Source organism: Oncorhynchus gorbuscha, linkage group LG09 (assembly GCF_021184085.1).
Source record: "Oncorhynchus gorbuscha isolate QuinsamMale2020 ecotype Even-year linkage group LG09, OgorEven_v1.0, whole genome shotgun sequence".
NCBI lineage: Eukaryota > Metazoa > Chordata > Actinopteri > Salmoniformes > Salmonidae > Oncorhynchus > Oncorhynchus gorbuscha.
The window spans coordinates 13341601-13366229 of NC_060181.1; the positions used below are offsets into that span (position 1 = coordinate 13341601).

Here is a 24629-nt window from a genome sequence, read left to right on the forward strand (position 1 = left end):
TAATAGTGAAGACATCAAAACTACGAAATAACACATATGGAATCATGTAGTAACCAAAATAAGTGTTAAACAAAATATTTGTCATATTCTTCAAAGTAGCCACCCTTTGCACTAATGACAGCTTTGCAAACTCTTGGCATTCTCTCAACCAGCTTCATGAGGTAGTCACCTGGAATGCATTTCAATTAACAGGTGGGCCATGTTAAAAGTTAATTTGTGGAATTTCCTTTCTACTTAATGTGTTTGAGCCAATCAGTTGTGTTGTGACAAGGTAGGATGGGTATACAGAAGAGCCCTATTTGGTAAAAGACCGAGTCCATATTATGACAAGAATAGCTCAAATAAGCAAAGAGAAATTACAATCCATCAGTACTTTAAGACATGAAGGTCAGTCAATCTGGAACATTTCAAGTTCAGTCTCAAAAACCATGAAGCGCCATGATGAAACTGGCTGTCATGAGGACCGCCATAGGAAAGGAAAGGAAAGGAAAGAACCAGAGTTACCTCTGCTGCAGTATGTGACCGGATGATCTCTGCATGTGTGGTTCGCACCGTGAAGCATGGAGGAGGAAGTGTGATGGTGTAGAGGTTCTTTGCTGGTGACACTATCTGTAATTTATTTAGAATTCAAGGCACACTTAACCAGTATGACTACCACAGCATTCTGTAGCGATATGCCATCCCATCTGGTTTGCGCTTAGTGGGACTATCATTTGTTTCCTCAAGTGCAGTCTCAAAAACCATCCAGCTCTATGATGAAACTGGCTCTCATGAGGACGGCTACAGGAAAGGAAGACCCAGAGTTACGTCTGCTGCTGAGGATAAGTTCATTAGAGTTACCAGCCTCAGGTTTCAGCCTAAATAAATGTTTTACAGACACATCTAAACATCTAAACAAGTACAGACACATCTAAACATCAACTATTCAGAGGAGCCAGCATGAATCAGGAATTAAGGGTCAAACTGCTGCAAAGAAACCACTACTAAAGGACACCAATAAGAAGAAGAGACTTGCTTGGGCCAAGAAACACAAGCAATAGACATTAGACCGTTGGAAATCTTTCCTTTGGCCCGATGAGTCCAAATTTGAGATTTTTGGTTCGAACCGCCGTGTCTTTGTGAGACACAGAATAGGTGAACGGATGATCTCTGCATGTGTGGTTCCCATCGTGAAGCATGGAGGAGGAGGTGTGATGGTGTGGGAATGCTTTTCTGGTGACACTGTCTGTAATTGATTTACAATTCAAGGCACACTTAACCAGTATGGTTACCACAGCATTCTGCAGAGATATGTCATTTCATCAGGTTTGCACTTAGTGGGACTATCATTTGTTTTTCAATAGGACAATGACCCAACACACCACCAGGCTGTGCAAGGGCTATTTGACCAAGAAAGAGAGTGATGCATCAGATTACCTGGCCTCCACAATCACCCGACCTCAACCCAATTGAGATGGTTTGGGATGAGTTGGACCGCAGAGTGTAGGAAAAGCAGCCAACAAGTACTCAGCATATGTGGGATCTCCTTCAAGACTGTTGGAACAACCGTCCAGGTGAATCTGGTTGAGGGAATGCGAAGAGTGTGCAAAGCTGTCATCAAGGCAAAGGGCGGCTACTTTGAAGAATCTCAAATATATTTTGATATGTTTAACACTTTTTTGGTTACTACATGATTCCATATGTTTTATTTCATGGTGTTGATGTCTTCACTATTATTCTATAATGTAGAAAATAGTACAAATAAAGAAATAACCTTGAATGAGTAGGTGTCTCCAAACTTTTGACTGGTACTATATATATAATGTATATGACTCCACTTATCCAAAGTGACTTATAGTACAGCGTGTGGATATATTTGTAGTATGTGTATTTACTGAACCACACAGGACCACACAGGGTAAAACTGATCCTAGACCTGTGTTTATAATAAGCCACATATCCCCATCCTAACCCAGTCTTTGTCGATCTATAGGTGTCTGAGAGAGAGACATTTACCGGTAGTCAGTCTGTGGACAGCCCAGGGACTGACCTATTGGTGAGCAGCTCACACAACGGCCCACTAACCAGTGGTACAGGTAACACACACACACACACACACACACACACACACACACACACACACACACACACACACACACACACACACACACACACACACACACACACACACACACACACACACACACACACACACACACCGCTTCTGCTTCTGTTGTTTATTGTTTGTTGTCATTTCATTCATGACTTTTTAAAATAGTGTAATATTCATTAGGCATACAGACCATCTACATTTAGCCTATTCTTTACTTTACTTACTTGGCTATTCCTTTTGATTTCCACACCTGTGGCAGTCTAATCCACGAGGCATGTTCCACTTACGGTCTGGTAACAGTTATGTGTTGTCGCCCGCTCCCCTGTTGGTCGCCATGCCAAATGTTAGGCCAGCTTTCAAAGATGCAATGTTGTTGTTTAAGATTGAGGCCCCCCATACTCAAACCCAGCATAACCACCCACACACATCATCTCTTTTCCCTTTGTCGTGTCCAATTCAATTAAATCCAACCCAACTCAACTCAACAAAATTCAATTCAATCCAACTCAACTCAACAAAATTCAATTAAATTCAATTGGACTCAACTCAAATGTATTCATCCATCGTCTCCCAGTGTTGACAGACACCCAGGACATTAGTCCCCAGCCCTCTGAGGAGATGCTGTCCAGTCAGTCCGAGCTGCGGAGCTCCAAGTGTCCCCAGGACCGCGAGCTGCCCAGCATCCCACCCAACAGCACCCTGGAGGGGATGGGATGTTCCAGCAGACCCCTTCTCCCTCCCTCTGGAGACGGCACCTACGAGGTATTAGGGATTTGTTGTTGTTGATGTTATTATGTATTTATTTGACTTGTGTTTGTACGGTTGTACTGTATGGACCCAGGAAGACTAGTCCTAATGTAGTGACGGCTGTCTGAATCAACTAAACTAGGTGGTGAAGGAGAGAGGTGGCGACTTAACGGCGTCCCGGGATGTGAGCGTTGAAGACTCCCTGTACGAGACGGTCAAAGAGCTGAAGGACCATCCAGGGAGCCTGGCTGCAGGTCTCCTCAATGGAGACGGTACTATGTCCCCCCTCAGCCCTGATGACAATGAAATTTCCCACCACGACAACCACCTCCCACCTCCCAACAACCCTCCAGCCCTCCACCACCACCACCACCACCACCACAACCACCTCCCACCTCACAACAACCCTCCAGCCCTCCACAACGGCCACCTCAGCCCTGGCTCCCCAGAGCGGGGGCCCCTGTGCGCGGGAGTGGAGTACGCCTCGGTGGATCTGAACAAGAAGAGCCGTTACAGTGCAGACCTGGAGGCCAGGCGCTCAGCCACCATCACTGCTGCTGTGAGCCCCATAGAGGAGCCCGAGGAGGAGGACAGACCCCCGCCTGTACCTGACAAGGTGCTGGATGAGAACGACAACCAGCCTACCATGATGGACGCAGGAGCGGTGGTGGTACTGGGGGCCGCGCTGCAAAACGGAGAGGTGAGGATCGTGTTTATCTATGTTTGTGAAGGAGAAATACAGTACTTATACAGTAGAAAGACAGCTCAACTGATTCCTGACTAGATGTGTTGATTCAGCTGTGATTTAGAGTAGAAAGTTAGAGTAGAAAGCAGAACAATGGGAAGAGCGTCTCTCCGTCTCTCTCTGTCTGATCGGCATTATGAGGTAGAGAGAAAGAGCAGGGAGAGAGAGAGAAAGAGCAGAGAGAGAGAGAGAAAGAGCAGAGAGAGGGAGAGAGAGAGCGAAGGAAGAGATGGAGATGGAGAGAGAGAGAGAGAGCGAAGGAAGAGATGGAGATGGAGAGAGAGAGAGAGAGAAAGAGCAGGGAGAGAGAGAGAAAGAGCAGGGAGAGAGAGAGAAAGAGCAGAGAGAGGGAGAGAGAGAGCGAAGGAAGAGATGGAGATGGAGAGAGAGAGAGAGAGAAAGAGCAGGGAGAGAGAGAGAAAGAGCAGGGAGAGAGAGAGAAAGAGCAGGGAGAGAGAGAGAAAGAGCAGAGAGAGGGAGAGAGAGAGCGAAGGAAGAGATGGAGATGGAGAGAGAGAGAGAGAGAAAGAGCAGGGAGAGAGAGAGAAAGAGCAGGGAGAGAGAGAGAAAGAGCAGGGAGAGAGAGAGAAAGAGCAGAGAGAGGGAGAGAGAGAGCGAAGGAAGAGATGGAGATGGAGAGAGAGGGAGAGAGAGAGCGAAGGAAGAGATGGAGATGGAGAGAGAGAGAGAAAGAGCAGGGAGAGAGAAAGAGCAGGGAGAGAGAGAGAAAGAGCAGAGAGAGGGAGAGAGAGAGCGAAGGAAGAGATGGAGATGGAGAGAGAGGGAGAGAGAGAAAGAGCAGGGAGAAAGAGAGAAAGAGCAGGGAGAGAGAGAGAAAGAGCAGAGAGAGAGAGAGAAAGAAAGAGCAGAGAGAGAGAGAGAGAGAGCGAAGGAAGAGATGGAGATGGAGAGAGAGAGAGTGAACAGTGCCATACAAATTAAGAGGAGGAGAATAGATTGAAGAGTTGTAGTACTGGAGTCCAGTCCCAAGACCTCATATTGAGACCACAGATTGAGACCACAGATTGAGACCACAGATTGAGCCCACAGATTGAGACCACAGATTGAGTCCACAGATTGAGACCACAGATTGAGTCCACAGATTGAGACCACAGATTGAGTGTCTTGGTCTTGTCTTTTAGCAGGGGAGACTGGGGGAAGGGTTTGTGAGTCGTACGCTGTCTAAGGGGAGACTGGGGAAGGGTTTGTGAATCGCACGCTGTCTAAGGGGAGACTGGGGGAAGAGTTTGTGAGTCGCACGCTGTCTAAGGGAAGACTGGGGGAAGGGTTTGTGAGTCGCACACTGTCTAAGGGGAGACTGGGGGAAGGGTTTGTGAGTCGCACACTGTCTAAAGGGAGACTGGGGGAAGGGTTTGTGAGTCGCACGCTGTCTAAGGAGAGACTGGGGGAAGGGTTTGTGAGTCGCACGCTGTCTAAGGGGAGACAGGGGGAAGGGTTAGTGAGTCGCACGCTGTCTAAGGGGAGACTGGGGGAAGGGTTAGTGAGTCGCACGCTGTCTAAGGGGAGACAGGGGGAAGGGTTAGTGAGTCGCACGCTGTCTAAGGGGAGACTGGGGGAAGGGTTAGTGAGTCGCACGCTGTCTAAGGGAGACTGGGGGAAGGGTTAGTGAGTCGCACGCTGTCTAAGGGAAGACTGGGGGAAGGGTTTGTGAGTCGCACGCTGTCTAAGGGGAGACAGGGGGAAGGGTTTGTGAGTCGCACGCTGTCTAAGGGGAGACTGGGGGAAGGGTTTGTGAGTCGCACGCTGTCTAAGGGGAGACTGGGGGAAGGGTTAGTGAGTCACACGCTGTCTAAGGGGAGACTGGGGGAAGGGTTTGTGAGTCGCACACTGTCTAAGGGGAGACTGGGGGAAAGGTTTGTGAGTCACACGCTGTCTAAGGGAGACTGGGGGAAGGGTTTGTGAGTCGCACGCTGTCTAAGGGGCGACTGGGGGAAGGGTTTGTGAGTCGCACGCTGTCTAAGGGGAGACTGGGGGAAGGGTTTGTGAATCGCACGCTGTCTAAGGGGAGACTGGGGGAAGGGTTAGTGAGTCGCACGCTGTCTAAGGGGAGACTGGGGGAAGGGTTAGTGAGTCGCACGCTGTCTAAGGGGAGACTGGGGGAAGGGTTTGTGAGTCGCACGCTGTCTAAGGGGAGACTGGGGGAAGGGTTAGTGAGTCGCACGCTGTCTAAGGGGAGACTGGGGGAAGGGTTTGTGAGTCGCACGCTGTCTAAGGGGAGACTGGGGGAAGGGTTAGTGAGTCGCACGCTGTCTAAGGGGAGACTGGGGGAAGGGTTAGTGAGTCGCACGCTGTCTAAGGGGAGACTGGGGGAAGGGTTAGTGAGTCGCACGCTGTCTAAGGGAGACTGGGGGAAGGGTTAGTGAGTCGCACGCTGTCTAAGGGGAGACTGGGGGAAGGGTTAGTGAGTCGCACGCTGTCTAAGGGGAGACTGGGGGAAGGGTTAGTGAGTCGCACGCTGTCTAAGGGGAGACTGGGGGAAGGGTTAGTGAGTCGCACGCTGTCTAAGGGGAGACTGGGGGAAGGGTTAGTGAGTCGCACGCTGTCTAAGGGGAGACTGGGGGAAGGGTTAGTGAGTCGCACGCTGTCTAAGGGGAGACTGGGGGAAGGGTTAGTGAGTCGCACGCTGTCTAAGGGGAGACTGGGGGAAGGGTTAGTGAGTCGCACGCTGTCTAAGGGGAGACTGGGGGAAGGGTTAGTGAGTCGCACGCTGTCTAAGGGGAGACTGGGGGAAGGGTTCCTCTCTCGTCAGTCACTCTCTAGTTGCCTTCAACGTGTATTTTGTCTCACCATTCTGAATGGTTAAATAATCCATGTTGTTCTGAAATGTTAAACACATGCGCCAGTACTTTGGCTACTAGTACGTACCTTTTAAACCTTCTGTTTTGGGTTGTGTCAATGTGTAGTTCTTACATGCATAATCTATGAGAATAATTACTGTCTTACCTCAATTAGCTACGAAATCCCTAGTTTGAAAGCGACTGTTTTCTGCAAACTGTGCAGCACCATTTTCCCTACATTTACCCCCTCGGAGAACCAGAGAAAATCATTAACACAGAAACACCGTACATGTTGAGCTCTTATTATGGTGCGATCTGACAAAATTACAAACATGATCTTGAATTGGACTCTCATTGTTCTGGTCTCTGTCTTGACTTGGACTTGTCCCCTTTCGCCCGTGTCCTGGGCCAGCTCCAGCCGTCCAGCCAATCAGCTAATCAGTAGTAAAAATGTTGAAGCTCCAGCCGTCCAGCCAATCAGCTAATCAGTAGTAAAAATGTTGAAGCTCCAACCGTCCAGCCAATCAGCTAATCAGTAGTAAAAATGTTGCGTTGGACAGCAGGTGACGCCTAGCCCAGTTTGATCCTCTGATGAAATATTGAACCAACCAAGGGGCTGTGCTGGGTTGGGCTACCTACACTCCCAAAGCCTGTTCCGTCCTCCAGTGTCATCTGGAGTCAGCATTAATTCTGTTCTCCGCCTCTCGACCCCACTTTGCCTTTTACACGTATGACACACGTATGAACTGAATCACTTGGATACACACTTGCAGACACCCTGAGGCTGATTTAAGGTTTAACTCGTAACGTTCTTTATCCTCTGTTACGGTGCGTCGGTGTGACTGGGGTTGGCTGGTGATTTGTCTTGTCAAACCGGCAGGGTAATGCGTGTGGTAATGCATGCAAAGCAGTGTGGAGAGGAGTGGAGGAGGGGATGAGAGGGGAGATGAGATGAGGAGAGGGGAAAAGCCTGGTGAGATCCAGCTGCCTACCGTCAGTCTGACAGACCTGGCAGAGATGAAGGATGATGCTCGGTGTGTGTGTGTGTGTGTGTGTGTGTGTGTGTGTGTGTGTGTGTGTGTGTGTGTGTGTGCGTGCGTGCGTGCGTGCGTGCGTGCGTGCGTGCGTGCGTGCGTTTAAGTCTGCTGGGTTCTCCCTCAGTTAGACCCTCAGCAAACACACACACACATGATTTTGCTTTGTTCAACACTCTGCAATCTGCTCTTCCGCTCTGTAACACAGCTATTGAGCCATAATAACCAGAAATGATTCTGTTCTGTTGTCTGGAATAATTTGACTTTGCGTCTCCCGTGACCTTAGAAGCTTTTGATTTACACAGAGGAAATGTAATTGACCTTGCCAGTCACAAGTGTGGCGCTCACAAGGGGCCATTCCCTTAGATAAACTGCTATTCAGCATGTCAACAGGAGAGTTGTCTGTCAGCAAAGAGGTTGATTATTTTTTAGTGTACCCATGTGAAACCTAACCACATTGGCATGTTGTTCCTGACTACAACCAGGAATTGTTCCTGACTACAACCAGGAATTGTTCCCGATGAACGATGGTCGAGCGGCAAGGTGCAATTTGTAAGTCGCTCTGGATAAGAGCGTCTGCTAAATGACTTAAATGTAAATGTAAATGTATAAAATACAGTATATACATGTGATATGAGTAATGTAAGATATGTAAACATGATTAAAGTGGCATTATTAAAGTGGCATTATTTAAAGTGGCATTGTTTAAAGTGACTAGTGATCCATATATTAAAGTGGCATTATTTAAAGTGGCATTGTTTAAAGTGGCATTGTTTAAAGTGGCTAGTGATCCATATATTAAAGTGGCCAGTGATTGGGTCTCAGTGTAGGCAGCAGCCTCTCTGAGTTAGTGATAGAAGCTGTTTTTCAAGTCTCTCTGTCCCAGCTTTGATGCACCTGTACTGACTTCGCCTTCTGGATGATAGCAGGATGAACAGGCAGTGGCTTGGATGGTTGTTGTCCTTGATGATCTTTTTGGCCTTCCTGTGACATCGGGTGCTGTAAGTATCATGGGGGGCAGGTAGGTTGCCCCCGGTGATGCGTTGTGCAGACTGCACCACCCTCTGGAGAGCCCTGCGGTTGAGGACGTTGCAGTTGCCGTACCAGGCGTTGATACAGCCCGACAGGATGCTTTCAATTGTGCATCTGTAAAAGTTTGTCAAAGCCAAATTTCTTCAGCCTCCTGAGGTTGAAGAGGAGCTGTTGCGCCTTCTTCACCACACTGTCTGTGTGAGTGGACCAATTCAGTTTGTCTGTCTGAGCATGACAAAGAACAACTCTGGTCACTAGTTTTCAGCTATAGTATGGTCAGGAAAAATGACCTGACGGCCATATCTAGCAACCATATCTTCTGGTCAAGTGGTGTAGTCAGGAACCATTCCTGGTTGTTGTCAGGAACAACTCCTGGTTGTTGTCAGGAACAACTCCTGGTTGTAGTCAGGAACAACTCCTGGTTGTAGTCAGGAACAACTCCTGGTTGTAGTCAGGGAACAACTCCTGGTTGTTGTCAGGAACAATTCTTGGTTGTTGTCAGGAACAACTCCTGGTTGTAGTCGGGAACAACTCCTGGTTGTAGTCAGGAACAACTCCTGGTTGTTGTCAGGAAACATTCCTGGTTGTTGTCAGGAACAACTCCTGGTTGTAGTCGGGAACAACTCCTGGTTGTTGTCAGGAACAACTCCTGGTTGTAGTCGGGAACAACTCCTGGTTGTTGTCAGGAACAATTCCTGGTTGTTGTCAGGAACAATTCCTGGTTGTTGTCAGGAACAATTCTTGGTTGTAGTCAGGAACAACTGCTGGTTGTTGTCAGGAACAATTCTTGGTTGTAGTCAGGAACAATTCCTGGTTGTTGTCAGGAACAATTCTTGGTTGTAGTCGGGAACAACTCCTGGTTGTTGTCAGGAACCATTCCTGGTTGTTGTCAGGAACAACTCCTGGTTGTAGTCGGGAACAACTCCTGGTTGTTATCAGGAACAACTCCTGGTTGTAGTCGGGAACAACTCCTGGTTGTTGTCAGGAACAACTCCTGGTTGTAGTCAGGAACAACTCCTGGTTGTTGTCAGGAACAACTCCTGGTTGTTGTCAGGAACAATTCCTGGTTGTTGTCAGGAAACATTCCTGGTTGTTGTCAGGAACAACTCCTGGTTGTAGTCGGGAACAACTCCTGGTTGTTGTCAGGAACAACTCCTGGTTGTAGTCAGGAACAACTCCTGGTTGTAGTCAGGAACAACTCCTGGTTGTAGTCGGGAACAACTCCTGGTTGTTGTCAGGAACAACTCCTGGTTGTAGTCAGGAACAACTCCTGGTTGTAGTCAGGAACAACTCCTGGTTGTAGTCGGGAACAACTCCTGGTTGTTGTCAGGAACAACTCCTGGTTGTTGTCAGGAACAACTCTTGGTTGTTGTCAGGAACAACTCCTGGTTGTTGTCAGGAACAACTCTTGGTTGTAGTCAGGAACAACTCCTGGTTGTTGTCAGGAACAACTCTTGGTTGTTGTCAGGAACAACTCCTGGTTGTAGTCGGGAACAACTCCTGGTTGTAGTCAGGAACAACTCCTGGTTGTTGTCAGGAACAACTCTTGGTTGTTGTCAGGAACAACTCTTGGTTGTAGTCAGGAACAACTCCTGGTTGTAGTCAGGAACAACTCCTGGTTGTAGTCAGGAACAACTCCTGGTTGTAGTCAGGAACAACTCCTGGTTGTTGTCAGGAACAACTCTTGGTTGTTGTCAGGAACAACTCCTGGTTGTAGTCAGGAACAACTCCTGGTTGTTGTCAGGAACAACTCCTGGTTGTTGTCAGGAACAATTCTTGGTTGTTGTCAGGAACAATTCTTGGTTGTAGTCAGGAACAACTCCTGGTTGTTGTCAGGAACAACTCCTGGTTGTTGTCAGGAACAACTCCTGGTTGTTGTCAGGAACAATTCTTGGTTGTAGTCAGGAACAACTCCTGGTTGTTATCAGGAACAATTCTTGGTTGTTGTCAGGAACAACTCCTGGTTGTAGTCATGAAACTACTTACAGTACTTAACTGTACTGGCACTTTAATTTGTAAAGCCACACGGACAAAGACTTTAGGGACACTGAATTAGAACAGACTAACATTACAGAGACACATGGAGGCTCGTTGATGACAGGGGCAAAAGCTTATCTTCATAATTCCACACCGCTGCGCTCCAAGGCAATCGAATTAATCGATTCGCTAATTAAGCCAAAAACAAAAGCAAATCTGTTGAGTTTTGACAATGTGCATCCATAGAGGAATCGTATCGATTCAGTGTTCTCTGACAAAGTCCCCCCCTGTGTAAAGATGTATGTCTTATATGTCCTCATACAGTATGTTTAATTTTACCTTTATTTTATTAGGCAAGTCAGTTAAGAAAAAATTCTTATTTTCAATGACGGCCTAGGAACAGTGGGTTAACTGCCTATTAAGGGGCAGAACGACAGATTTGTACCTTGTCAGCTCAGGGATTCGAACTTGCAACCTTTCGGTTGCAACGCTCTAACCACTAGGCTACCCTGCCTCCCCATGTCCTTGACCAAGTGAAAGATGGACTTTAAAACAGGCTCCATCCTCACAGTACCGCCAACCTCTATGAGACGTGAAGTAGCAGCTAGCCAGTCACCATCTGATATTGACGTTGTCTTTAGACACCACAGAGAGGTGTTCTGTATGTCAGTCAGCGATGTGTTGTTGATGAATGACTCTCTCCACTGGTCATGAGGCCCAGGATATAGCAGCTATACACAATAACGCTGCTAAATGATTGTCGAAATAATGTACACCTGCTCAACTCAAATGTGTTAAAGTACTGTACGCACAACCACAACACAGCACATTGTTTTTATGTTGAGTGTTAATGAGCGGGAAAGTATGAATGTGAGTTTTTCTTTTCTTCTCTATACAGTTAGACTTTCCGCTGTCTACCTCACCGGGGCGAGACAACCCTGTGGTGTCAGAGAGCGAGGTAAGATGGTGGCTCTCCTCTGAACTCATTATCCTGGTCTCATTCCCCTATTGATGCTTATAAAGTATATGGATCACTTGTAACAGAGATGTCAGGCTCACTGTGACCTCACCTGGTTATTAGAGATGTCAGCCTCACTGTGACCTCACCTGGTTATTAGAGATGTCAGCCTCACTGTGACCTCACCTGGTTATTAGATATGTCAGCCTCACTGTGACCTCACCTGGTTATTAGATATGTCAGCCTCACTGTGACCTCACCTGGTTATTAGATATGTCAGCCTCACTGTGACCTCACCTGGTTATTAGATATGTCAGCCTCACTGTGACCTCACCTGGTTATTAGATATGTCAGCCTCACTGTGACCTCACCTGGTTATTAGAGATGTCAGCCTCACTGTGACCTCACCTGGTTATTAGAGATGTCAAGCTCTCTGTGACCTCACCTGGTTATTAGATATGTCAGCCTCACTGTGACCTCACCTGGTTATTAGATATGTCAGCCTCACTGTGACCTCACCTGGTTATTAGATATGTCAGCCTCACTGTGACCTCACCTGGTTATTAGATATGTCAGCCTCACTGTGACCTCACCTGGTTATTAGATATGTCAGCCTCACTGTGACCTCACCTGGTTATTAGATATGTCAGCCTCACTGTGACCTCACCTGGTTATTAGAGATGTCAGCCTCACTGTGACCTCACCTGGTTATTAGAGATGTCAAGCTCACTGTGACCTCACCTGGTTATTAGATATGTCAGCCTCACTGTGACCTCACCTGGTTATTAGATATGTCAGCCTCACTGTGACCTCACCTGGTTATTAGATATGTCAGCCTCACTGTGACCTCACCTGGTTATTAGATATGTCAATCTCACTGTGACCTCACCTGGTTATTAGAGATGTCAGCTCACTGTGACCTCACCTGGTTATTAGATATGTCAGCCTCACTGTGTCCTCACCTGGTTATTAGAGATGTCAAGCTCTCTGTGATCTCACCTGGTTATTAGAGATGTCAAGCTCTCTGTGACCTCACCTGGTTATTAGATATGTCAGCCTCACTGTGACCTCACCTGGTTATTAGATATGTCAGCCTCACTGTGACCTCACCTGGTTATTAGAGATGCCAAGCTCTCTGTGACCTCACCTGGTTATTAGATATGTCAGCCTCACTGTGACCTCACCTGGTTATTAGATATGTCAGCCTCACTGTGACCTCACCTGGTTATTAGATATGTCAGCCTCACTGTGACCTCACCTGGTTATTAGATATGTCAGCCTCACTGTGACCTCACCTGGTTATTAGATATGTCAGCCTCACTGTGACCTCACCTGGTTATTAGAGATGTCAGCCTCACTGTGACCTCACCTGGTTATTAGAGATGTCAAGCTCTCTGTGACCTCACCTGGTTATTAGATATGTCAGCCTCACTGTGACCTCACCTGGTTATTAGATATGTCAGCCTCACTGTGACCTCACCTGGTTATTAGATATGTCAGCCTCACTGTGACCTCACCTGGTTATTAGATATGTCAATCTCACTGTGACCTCACCTGGTTATTAGAGATGTCAAGCTCTCTGTGACCTCACCTGGTTATTAGATATGTCAGCCTCACTGTGTCCTCACCTGGTTATTAGAGATGTCAAGCTCTCTGTGATCTCACCTGGTTATTAGAGATGTCAAGCTCTCTGTGACCTCACCTGGTTATTAGATATGTCAGCCTCACTGTGACCTCACCTGGTTATTAGATATGTCAGCCTCACTGTGACCTCACCTGGTTATTAGAGATGCCAAGCTCTCTGTGACCTCACCTGGTTATTAGATATGTCAGCCTCACTGTGACCTCACCTGGTTATTAGAGATGTCAAGCTCTCTGTGACCTCACCTGGTTATTAGAGATGTCAAGCTCTCTGTGACCTCACCTGGTTATTAGATATGTCAGCCTCACTGTGATCTCACCTGGTTATTAGATATGTCAGCCTCACTGTGACCTCACCTGGTTATTAGAGTTGTCAAGCTCTCTGTGACCTCACCTGGTTATTAGATATGTCAGCCTCACTGTGACCTCACCTGGTTATTAGATATGTCAGCCTCACTGTGACCTCACCCGGTTATTAGATATGTCAGTCTCACTGTGACCTCACCTGGTTATTAGATATGTCAGCCTCACTGTGACCTCACCTGGTTATTAGATATGTCAGCCTCACTGTGACCTCACCTGGTTATTAGATATGTCAGCCTCACTGTGACCTCACCTGGTTATTAGATATGTCAGCCTCACTGTGACCTCACCTGGTTATTAGATATGTCAGCCTCACTGTGACCTCATCTAAATAAAACAAAGGCCTTTGATGTTCACACTGATGCCCCCCCCCCCTCTCTCTCTCTCTCCAGCTGTCAGACATGTACTCCACGGTGGGGAAGCCAGTTCTAGATGTGGAGGAGAAGGAGAGTGACTACAGCAGCATTGCTGATATCAAGGGTCTGGTCCCCGAGTATTCCTCCAGTGATCTCTACGCTACCGTCAGGGACATCTACCCCCAGCCCAGAGAGGGGGAGTCAGACCCCCAGGGACCCCCCACAGAGAGCATCGAGTCTGGCTACGAGATCATCCACATCCCTAAGACTGGCAGTGGAGAGGACTTGGGGCTGGGGAACCAGGTTCAGGAGCCAGACTATGAGAGTGTAGGTGAGCTGGCCCTGGGGTTGAACAGGGAGAGCTCCCGTCTCTGACTGCCTATGGACCCTAAAGCCTGAGTCTCTGGGGCCTCACCCTCAACCCCAGCCATTAACCTCACTCCTAGCCTCACCCTCAACCCCAGCCATTAATCTCACTCCTAGCCTCACCCTCAACCCCAGCCATTAATCTCACTCCTAGCCTCACCCTCATCCCCAGCCATTAACCTCACTCCTAGCCTCACCCTCAACCCCAGCCATTAATCTCACTCCTAGCCTCAACCCCATCCCCAGCCATTAACCTCACTCCTAGCCTCACCCTCAACCACAGCCATTAGCCTAACTCCTAGTCTCACCCTCAACCCCAGCCATTAGCCTAACTCCTAGACTCGCCCTCAACCCCAGCCATTAGCCTCACTCCTAGTCTCACCCTCAACCACAGCCATTACCTAACTCCTAGCCTCAATCTCAATCCCAGCCATTAACCTCACTCCTAGCCTCACCCTCAACCCCAGCCATTAGCCTAACTCCTAACCTCACCCTCACCCTCAACCTAAACGATTAACCTCACTCCTAACCTTACCCTCAACCTCAGCCATTAGCCTCACTCCTAGTCTCACCCTCAACTCCAGCCATTAGCCTAACTCCTAGTCTCAATCTCAACCCCAGCCATTAACCTCAACTCCTAGGCTCAATCTCAACCCCAGCCATTAGCCTAACTCCTAACCTCACCCTCACCCTCAACCTAAACGATTAACCTCACTCCTAGCCTTACCCTCAACCCCAGCCATTAGCCTAACTCCTAGGCTCAATCTCAATCCCAGCCATTAGCCTAACTCCTAACCTCACCCTCACCCTCAACCTAAATCCCAGCCATTAACTCCTAGTCTCAATCCAATAGCCTTACCTAACTCTCAACCCCAGCCATTAGCCTAACTCCTAGTCTCAATCTCAATCCCAGCCATTAGCCTAACTCCTAGGCTCAATCTCAACCCCAGCCATTAGCCTAACTCCTAGGCTCAATCTCAACCCCAGCCATTAGCCTAACTCCTAGGCTCAATCTCAATCCCAGCCATTAGCCTAACTCCTAGGCTCAATCTCAATCCCAGCCATTAGCCTAACTCCTAGTCTCAATCTCAACCCCAGCCATTAGCCTAACTCCTAGTCTCAATCTCAACCCCAGCCATTAGCCTAACTCCTAGGCTCAATCTCAATCCCAGCCATTAGCCTAACTCCTAGGCTCAATCTCAATCCCAGCCATTAGCCTAACTCCTAGGCTCAATCTCAATCCCAGCCATTAGCCTAACTCCTAGTCTCAATCTCAACCCCAGCCATTAGCCTAACTCCTAGCCTCACCCACAACCAGCAGCCCTGATGTGAGGGACACCACCACATGGTTCTGAACTACAACCTTCAACCCTACCATCTATCACCAATTCAGGGTTTCCACTCACTGCCCCCTCTGTGCAGTTTGGGTGCGCCCCCCGCCCGAGGTTATCTGATTGAACTATAATCTTAACTAGCCATCGTCCATTCATGGTGCCCTTAAATGACTGAACTATGAAATCACCGTCCATTGTCAAGTTGTTGGTCTCCGCCCACTTTGTTATCATCAACTGCTGTCAATGTGATTATCCATCACCATCATAAACCCTTTATCAGACTACAGAGTGATCCATTCCTAGACATTTATAACCAGTCATTACTAATTGAGTCAATGTTATGAGGCTGGTGACAAGCTGACTGGCCAGTTCCATTTGTCAGTGCCTTTTGATTGAAAACCACTTAGTCTTTGTGCCATAATGTCGTTCTATAAAGGTATGAGTTTAAAGGTTTTCCCACAATGTAGTGGCACTTTTTACATCATCCGTTCTTCCTTCCTATGTGCCCCGTTTCATTCAGAACTTCGTGAGAGATATGAGAGATATGAGAGATATGAGAGATATGATATATATGAGAGATATGATATATATGAGAGATATGAGAGATATGATATATATGAGATATATGAGAGATATGAGAGATATGAGAGATATGAGAGATATGATAGATATGAGAGATATGAGAAATATGAGAGATATGAGAGATATGAGAGATCTGAGAGATATATATATATGTGAGATATGAGAGATATGAGAGATATGATAGATATGAGAGATCTGAGAGATATGATAGATATGATAGATATGACAGATATGAGAGATCTGATAGATATGAGAGATATGACAGATATGACAGATATGACAGATATGGTAGATATGAGAGATATGAGAGATATTATAGATATGAGAGATATGGTAGATATGACAGATCTGAGAGATATGAGAGATATGAGAGATCTGAGAGATATAGTAGATATGAGAGATATGTGAGAAATGTGAGATATGTGTGCTTACATACTATTGAAACAATAAGTAGCAGCAAGTTTCGACATCTAAACTCAAAATAGAATGGTTTGTTTTAGTTTCTAAAGCATTTTAAAAACATTTCACATGGCAACCGTTTGATCAAATTCCTATTTATTTCAAGATGATGGATCATTGTGTGATTTGAAGGATATCAGGAAGGGTGTTTGTTTATGAGGGAAACTTTAAGAGCTTTTGTTCTGTACATGGGATAATGAGGAGAAGAAGAAGTAGGTTGCCGTGGTAATAAAGTAGTAGTCAAGGTACTCATAAATGATTGTGACTTTTAAAAAAGGACTTATTTGTTCAAAAACAAGACAAACAATGGTGAGACCATATCTATCAATGTTGTGATTTCTTCTTAAAATCTTGTGAGAATTGTTCAACTCAGTTGTTTTTCTTTTTTATATTTCTTCACAGGATTCAAAATGTATTTAAAATACTTGTATTCTCTCAATGTGACAATATGCAACAGCAAAACTGTGTGTGTTAATGCATCTGATTTGATGAAGGTGTATATTATGTGTTTGAATGGAGTGTTTATGTTTCTGCTTACCCTAATGTACGGTCTGTATTAATATGTTAGAGAATTATTCTAAAGCACAAAGTGTCAAAAACGTTATGGTACAGCTTGTGTACAGAGCTTATAGCAGCTTCATCCTAAATACACTGAGTGGACAAAACATTAGGAACACCTTCCTAATATTGAGTTAAACCCCTTTTTGCCCTCAGAACAGCCTCAATTTGTCGGGACATGGACTCTACAAGGTGGGTGGTGGACCATTCTTGATATACACAGGAAACTGTTGAGCATGAAAAACCCAGCAGCGTTGCAGTTCTTGACACAAACAGGTGTGTCTGGCACCTACTACCATACCCCGTTCAAAGGCACCTACTACCATATCCTGTTCAAAGACACCTACTACCATATCCTGTTCAAAGACACCTACTACCATATCCTGTTCAAAGACACCTACTACCATATCCTGTTCAAAGGCACCTACTACCATATCCTGTTCAAAGACACCTACTACCATATCCTGTTCAAAGACAAAGACACCTACTACCATATCCTGTTCAAAGACACCTACTACCATATCCTGTTCAAAGATACCTACTACCATATCCTGTTCAAAGACACCTACTTCCATATCCTGTTCAAAGACACAGACACCTACTACCATATCCTGTTCAAAGGCACCTACATCTTGTGTCTTGCCCATTTCGCTCTCATAATAGCACACATTCTGTACACAATCCATGTCTCAATTGCCTCAAGCCTTAAAAATCCTTCTTTAACCTGTCTCCTCCCCTTCATCTACACTGATTGAAGTGGATACAATAAGGGATCATAGCTTTCATCTATCTGGTCAGTCTGTCATGGAAAGAGCAGGTGTTCCTAATGTTTTGTTCACTCAGTATATTTACCCCTTCATGGGCACAATTTGAATATTTTAACTAGCACTATTACAGCATCATGTGACGACATGCCAACCGAGGCCTGTATATAGTTAGAGAACTATTTTATCCATTTATTACACAGTTATTGTATGAATTTGCGAATGGTAAAGTATATTTTGTGGTATGTATGACTGTGATGTGGACTGGTTTATAGTGGCTATGAAACCACCGACAGTGCAGTAAGTCCACGGTGTCATTTGAAGGGTATTCAATAGGACAAGTGTGCCCCTCACTCGGACTGTGACCCAACTATTGTTGATAAGATACGGTTTGTGATTGAATGGTGGCTCACACATGTTTTGGGTTCTGTGTTCTGTTTAATTAACCAGGACACCGACGCATTGGTTATTTTGTACTTTCATCTTATTAATATGGTACATTGTGGTGTTTTAAAGCTTTTAAAACATGAAGGTTGAAGCTGCTACTTTTTTTTTTTTTTAAGAACAGAAAATGAATTAATGTCTGACTGAATATTGTTGTGTGGTGTTTATTTTCAGACTAAGCGAGTAAATTCTGACTGTGAATAACTAGCTATTGCATTGATGATATCTACGTTCGACAGGAAATCACTGATATTAGCCTATTTTCCATCCCATTTCTTTGTTATCTCAATATTGGACATTATTGTTGTACGCAGAGTGAGTGAGTGCGTATTTCATTAAACATGTTTGAGTTTGTATAAGCTTGTTGACGACAAATCCAGCACCCAGGTTGACTGATATTAGATTCATGAATTATATTCAATAAGAAGAGAAAGGACTGACCCCTTTAAATTAACCACAATTGATAAATGTGCATTAAAGATGATATACATTTCAGTAAGAGAGAAAAGCAGGTGCCTTTCCAACACACTACATTTACATACATTTTATAGAGTAATTGTCTTTGTGATTAACTTGAATGAAATAACATGATACAGGGTCTTCCGTCCAGATTCCAGATTAAGTCATGTAGCAGGGGAATGCCAGCATTAAAACATAATAGTGTCGCTAGAAATGCCACAACAAAAGGTCTGTCAGAGAGGAGCGTTAGTGCAGCATCTCAAAATCAGCGGTACCAAACACACACACACACACGCTCTGATGGGTGAGTGGGTTAGGGGGAGGTGGGGGTAGTATCGAGCCCACTCTAATAATGAGGCATAACACCTTCTCATTCAGCCCACTCTAATAATGAGACATAGCACCTTCTCATTCAGCCCACTCTAATAATGAGACATAGCACCTTCTCATTCAGCCCACTCTAATAATGAGACATAGCACCTTCTCATTCAGCCCACTCTAATAATGAGACATAGCACCTTCTCATTCAGCCCACTCTAATAATGAGACATAGCAACCTCTCATTCAGCCCACTGTAATAATGAGGCATAGCACCTTCTCATTCAGCCCACTCTAATAATGAGACATAGCACCTTCTCATTCAGCCCACTCTAATAATGAGACATAGCACCCTCTCATTCAGCCCACTCTAATAATGAGACATAGCACCCTCTCATTCAGCCCACTCTAATAATGAGACATAGCAACCTCTCATTCAGCTCACTCTAATAATGAGACATAGCACCCTCTCATTCAGCCCACTCTAATAATGAGACATAGCACCTTCTCATTCAGCCCACTCTAATAATGAGACATAGCACCTTCTCATTCAGCTCACTCTAATAATGAGACATAGCACCCTCTCATTCAGCCCACTCTAATAATGAGACATAGCACCTTCTCATTCAGCCCACTCTAATAATGAGACATAGCACCTTCTCATTCAGCCCACTCTAATAATGAGACATAGCACCTTCTCATTCAGCCCACTCTAATAATGAGACATAGCAACCTCTCATTCAGCCCACTCTAATAATGAGACATAGCACCTTCTCATTCAGCCCACTCTAATAATGAGACATAGCACCTTCTCATTCAGCCCACTCTAATAATGAGGGATAGCACCCTCTCATTCAGCCCACTCTAATTATGAGACATAATACCCTCTCATTCAGCCCACTCTAATAATGAGACATAGCAACCTCTCATTCAGCCCACTCTAATAATGAGACATAGCAACCTCTCATTCAGCCCACTCTAATAATGACATAGCACCTTCTCATTCAGCCCACTCTAATAATGAGACATAGCACCTTCTCATTCAGCCCACTCTAATAATGAGACATAGCAACCTCTCATTCAGCCCACTCTAATAATGAGACATAGCACCTTCTCATTCAGCCCACTCTAATAATGAGGGATAGCACCCTCTCATTCAGCCCACTCTAATTATGAGACATAATACCCTCACATTCAGCCCACTCTAATAATGAGACATAGCAACCTCTCATTCAGCCCACTCTAATAATGAGACATAGCACCCTCTCATTCAGCCCACTCTAATAATGAGACATAGCACCCTCTCATTCAGCCCACTCTAATAATGAGACATAGCAACCTCTCATTCAGCCCACTCTAATGAGACATAGCACCTTCTCATTCAGCCCACTCTAATGAGACATAGCACCTTCTCATTCAGCCCACTCTAATAATGAGGCATAGCACCTTCTCATTCAGCCCACTCTAATAATGAGACATAGCACCCTCTCATTCAGCCCACTCTAATAATGAGACATAGCAACCTCTCATTCAGCCCACTCTAATAATGAGACATAGCACCTTCTCATTCAGCCCACTCTAATAATGAGACATAGCACCCTCTCATTCAGCCCACTCTAATAATGAGACATAGCAACCTCTCATTCAGCCCACTCTAATAATGAGACATAATACCCTCTCATTCAGCCCACTCTAATAATGAGACATAGCAACCTCTCATTCAGCCCACTGTAATAATGAGGCATAGCACCTTCTCATTCAGCCCACTCTAATGAGACATAGCAACCTCTCATTCAGCCCACTCTAATGAGACATAGCACCCTCTCATTCAGCCCACTCTAATAATGAGACATAATACCCTCTCATTCAGCCCACTCTAATAATGAGACATAGCAACCTCTCATTCAGCCCACTCTAATAATGAGACATAGCAACCTCTCATTCAGCCCACTGTAATAATGAGGCATAGCACCTTCTCATTCAGCCCACTCTAATGAGACATAGCAACCTCTCATTCAGCCCACTCTAATGAGACATAGCACCCTCTCATTCAGCCCACTCTAATAATGAGACATAATACCCTCTCATTCAGCCCACTCTAATAATGAGACATAATACCCTCTCATTCAGCCCACTCTAATAATGAGACATAGCAACCTCTCATTCAGCCCACTCTAATAATGAGACATAGCAACCTCTCATTCAGCCCACTCTAATAATGAGACATAATATCCTCTCATTCAGCCCACTCTAATAATGAGACATAATACCCTCTCATTCAGCCCACTCTAATAATGAGACATAGCAACCTCTCATTCAGCCCACTCTAATAATGAGACATAGCAACCTCTCATTCAGCCCACTCTAATAATGAGACATAATACCCTCTCATTCAGCCCACTCTAATAATGAGACATAATACCCTCTCATTCAGCCCACTCTAATAATGAGACATAGCACCCTCTCATTCAGCCCACTCTAATAATGAGACATAGCAACCTCTCATTCAGCCCACTGTAATAATGAGGCATAGCACCTTCTCATTCAGCCCACTCTAATGAGACATAGCAACCTCTCATTCAGCCCACTCTAATGAGACATAGCACCCTCTCATTCAGCCCACTCTAATAATGAGACATAATACCCTCTCATTCAGCCCACTCTAATAATGAGACATAGCAACCTCTCATTCAGCCCACTCTAATAATGAGACATAGCAACCTCTCATTCAGCCCACTCTAATAATGAGACATAGCAACCTCTCATTCAGCCCACTCTAATAATGAGACATAGCACCCTCTCATTCAGCCCACTCTAATAATGAGACATAGCAACCTCTCATTCAGCCCACTGTAATAATGAGACATAGCAACCTCTCATTCAGCCCACTCTAATAATGAGACATAGCACCTTCTCATTCAGCTCACTCTAATGAGACATAGCAACCTCTCATTCAGCCCACTGTAATAATGAGACATAGCAACCTCTCATTCAGCCCACTCTAATAATGAGGGATAGCACCCTCTCATTCAGCCCACTCTAATAATGAGACATAGCACCCTCTCATTCAGCCCACTCTAATAATGAGACATAGCAACCTCTCATTCAGCCCACTCTAATAATGAGACATAGCACCCTCTCATTCAGCCCACTCTAATAATGAGACATAGCAACCTCTCATTCAGCCCACTGTAATAATGAGACATAGCACCTTCTCATTCAGCCCACTCTAATAATGAGACATAATACCCTCTCATTCAGCCCACTCTAATAATGAGGCATAGCACCTTCTCATTCAGCCCACTCTAATGAGACATAGCAACCTCTCATTCAGCCCACTCTAATGAGACATAGCACCCTCTCATTCAGCCCACTCTAATAATGAGACATAATACCCTCTCATTCAGCCCACTCTAATAATGAGACATAGCAACCTCTCATTCAGCCCACTGTAATAATGAGACATAGCACCCTCTCATTCAGCCCACTCTAATAATGAGGCATAGCACCCTCTCATTCAGCCCACTCTAATAATGAGACATAGCACCCTCTCATTCAGCCCACTCTAATAATGAGACATAGCACCCTCTCATTCAGCCCACTCTAATAATGAGACATAGCACCCTCTCATTCAGCCCACTCTAATAATGAGACATAGCACCCTCACATTCAGCCCACTCTAATGAGACATAGCACCCTCTCATTCAGCCCACTCTAATAATGAGACATAGCACCCTCTCATTCAGCCCACTCTAATAATGAGACATAGCACCCTCTCATTCAGCCCACTCTAATAATGAGACATAGCAACCTCTCATTCAGCCCACTCTAATAATGAGACATAGCACCCTCTCATTCAGCCCACTCTAATAATGAGACATAGCACCCTCTCATTCAGCCCACTCTAATAATGAGACATAATACCCTCTCATTCAGCCCACTCTAATAATGAGACATAGCAACCTCTCATTCAGCCCACTCTAATAATGAGACATAGCAACCTCTCATTCAGCCCACTCTAATAATGAGACATAGCAACCTCTCATTCAGCCCACTCTAATAATGAGACATAGCACCCTCTCATTCAGCCCACTCTAATAATGAGACATAGCAACCTCTCATTCAGCCCACTGTAATAATGAGACATAGCAACCTCTCATTCAGCCCACTCTAATAATGAGACATAGCACCTTCTCATTCAGCTCACTCTAATGAGACATAGCAACCTCTCATTCAGCCCACTGTAATAATGAGACATAGCAACCTCTCATTCAGCCCACTCTAATAATGAGGGATAGCACCTTCTCATTCAGCCCACTCTAATAATGAGAGACATAGCAACCTCTCATTCAGCCCACTCTAATAATGAGACATAGCACCCTCTCATTCAGCCCACTCTAATAATGAGACATAGCAACCTCTCATTCAGCCCACTGTAATAATGAGACATAGCACCTTCTCATTCAGCCCACTCTAATAATGAGACATAATACCCTCTCATTCAGCCCACTCTAATAATGAGGCATAGCACCTTCTCATTCAGCCCACTCTAATGAGACATAGCAACCTCTCATTCAGCCCACTCTAATGAGACATAGCACCCTCTCATTCAGCCCACTCTAATAATGAGACATAATACCCTCTCATTCAGCCCACTCTAATAATGAGACATAGCAACCTCTCATTCAGCCCACTGTAATAATGAGACATAGCACCCTCTCATTCAGCCCACTCTAATAATGAGGCATAGCACCCTCTCATTCAGCCCACTCTAATAATGAGACATAGCACCCTCTCATTCAGCCCACTCTAATAATGAGACATAGCACCCTCTCATTCAGCCCACTCTAATAATGAGACATAGCACCCTCTCATTCAGCCCACTCTAATAATGAGACATAGCACCCTCACATTCAGCCCACTCTAATGAGACATAGCACCCTCTCATTCAGCCCACTCTAATAATGAGACATAGCACCCTCTCATTCAGCCCACTCTAATAATGAGACATAGCACCCTCTCATTCAGCCCACTCTAATAATGAGACATAGCAACCTCTCATTCAGCCCACTCTAATAATGAGACATAGCACCCTCTCATTCAGCCCACTCTAATAATGAGACATAGCAACCTCTCATTCAGCCCACTCTAATAATGAGACATAGCAACCTCTCATTCAGCCCACTGTAATAATGAGGCATAGCACCTTCTCATTCAGCCCACTCTAATAATGAGGCATAGCACCTTCTCATTCAGCCCACTCTAATAATGAGACATAGCAACCTCTCATTCAGCCCACTGTAATAATGAGACATAGCACCTTCTCATTCAGCCCACTCTAATAATGAGGCATAGCACCTTCTCATTCAGCCCACTCTAATAATGAGGCATAGCACCTTCTCATTCAGCCCACTCTAATAATGAGACATAGCAACCTCTCATTCAGCCCACTGTAATAATGAGGCATAGCACCTTCTCATTCAGCCCACTCTAATAATGAGGCATAGCACCTTCTCATTCAGCCCACTCTAATAATGAGGCATAGCACCTTCTCATTCAGCCCACTGTAATAATGAGGCATAGCACCTTCTCATTCAGCCCA

The 24629-nt window shown here is 45.4% G+C and overlaps 1 protein-coding gene across 2 annotated transcripts in view; it reads left to right on the plus strand.

Annotated features, from left to right (window-relative positions):
- LOC124043181 (phosphoprotein associated with glycosphingolipid-enriched microdomains 1-like) overlaps window positions 1-14896 on the plus strand; it is a 127937-nt gene extending 113041 nt beyond the window's left edge. Inside the window, exons 5-9 of one of the 2 annotated variants that reach the window (XM_046361461.1) lie at window positions 1973-2075; window positions 2667-2854; window positions 2982-3539; window positions 11324-11383; window positions 13780-14896. In XM_046361461.1, the coding sequence (XP_046217417.1) occupies window positions 1973-2075; window positions 2667-2854; window positions 2982-3539; window positions 11324-11383; window positions 13780-14118 (1248 nt within the window). In that variant the 3' untranslated portion in view covers window positions 14119-14896. The remainder of the gene's footprint in view (window positions 1-1972; window positions 2076-2666; window positions 2855-2981; window positions 3540-11323; window positions 11384-13779) is intronic. The other variant, XM_046361462.1, reaches the window with a different exon arrangement.
- The last annotated feature ends 9733 nt before the right edge of the window (window positions 14897-24629 follow it).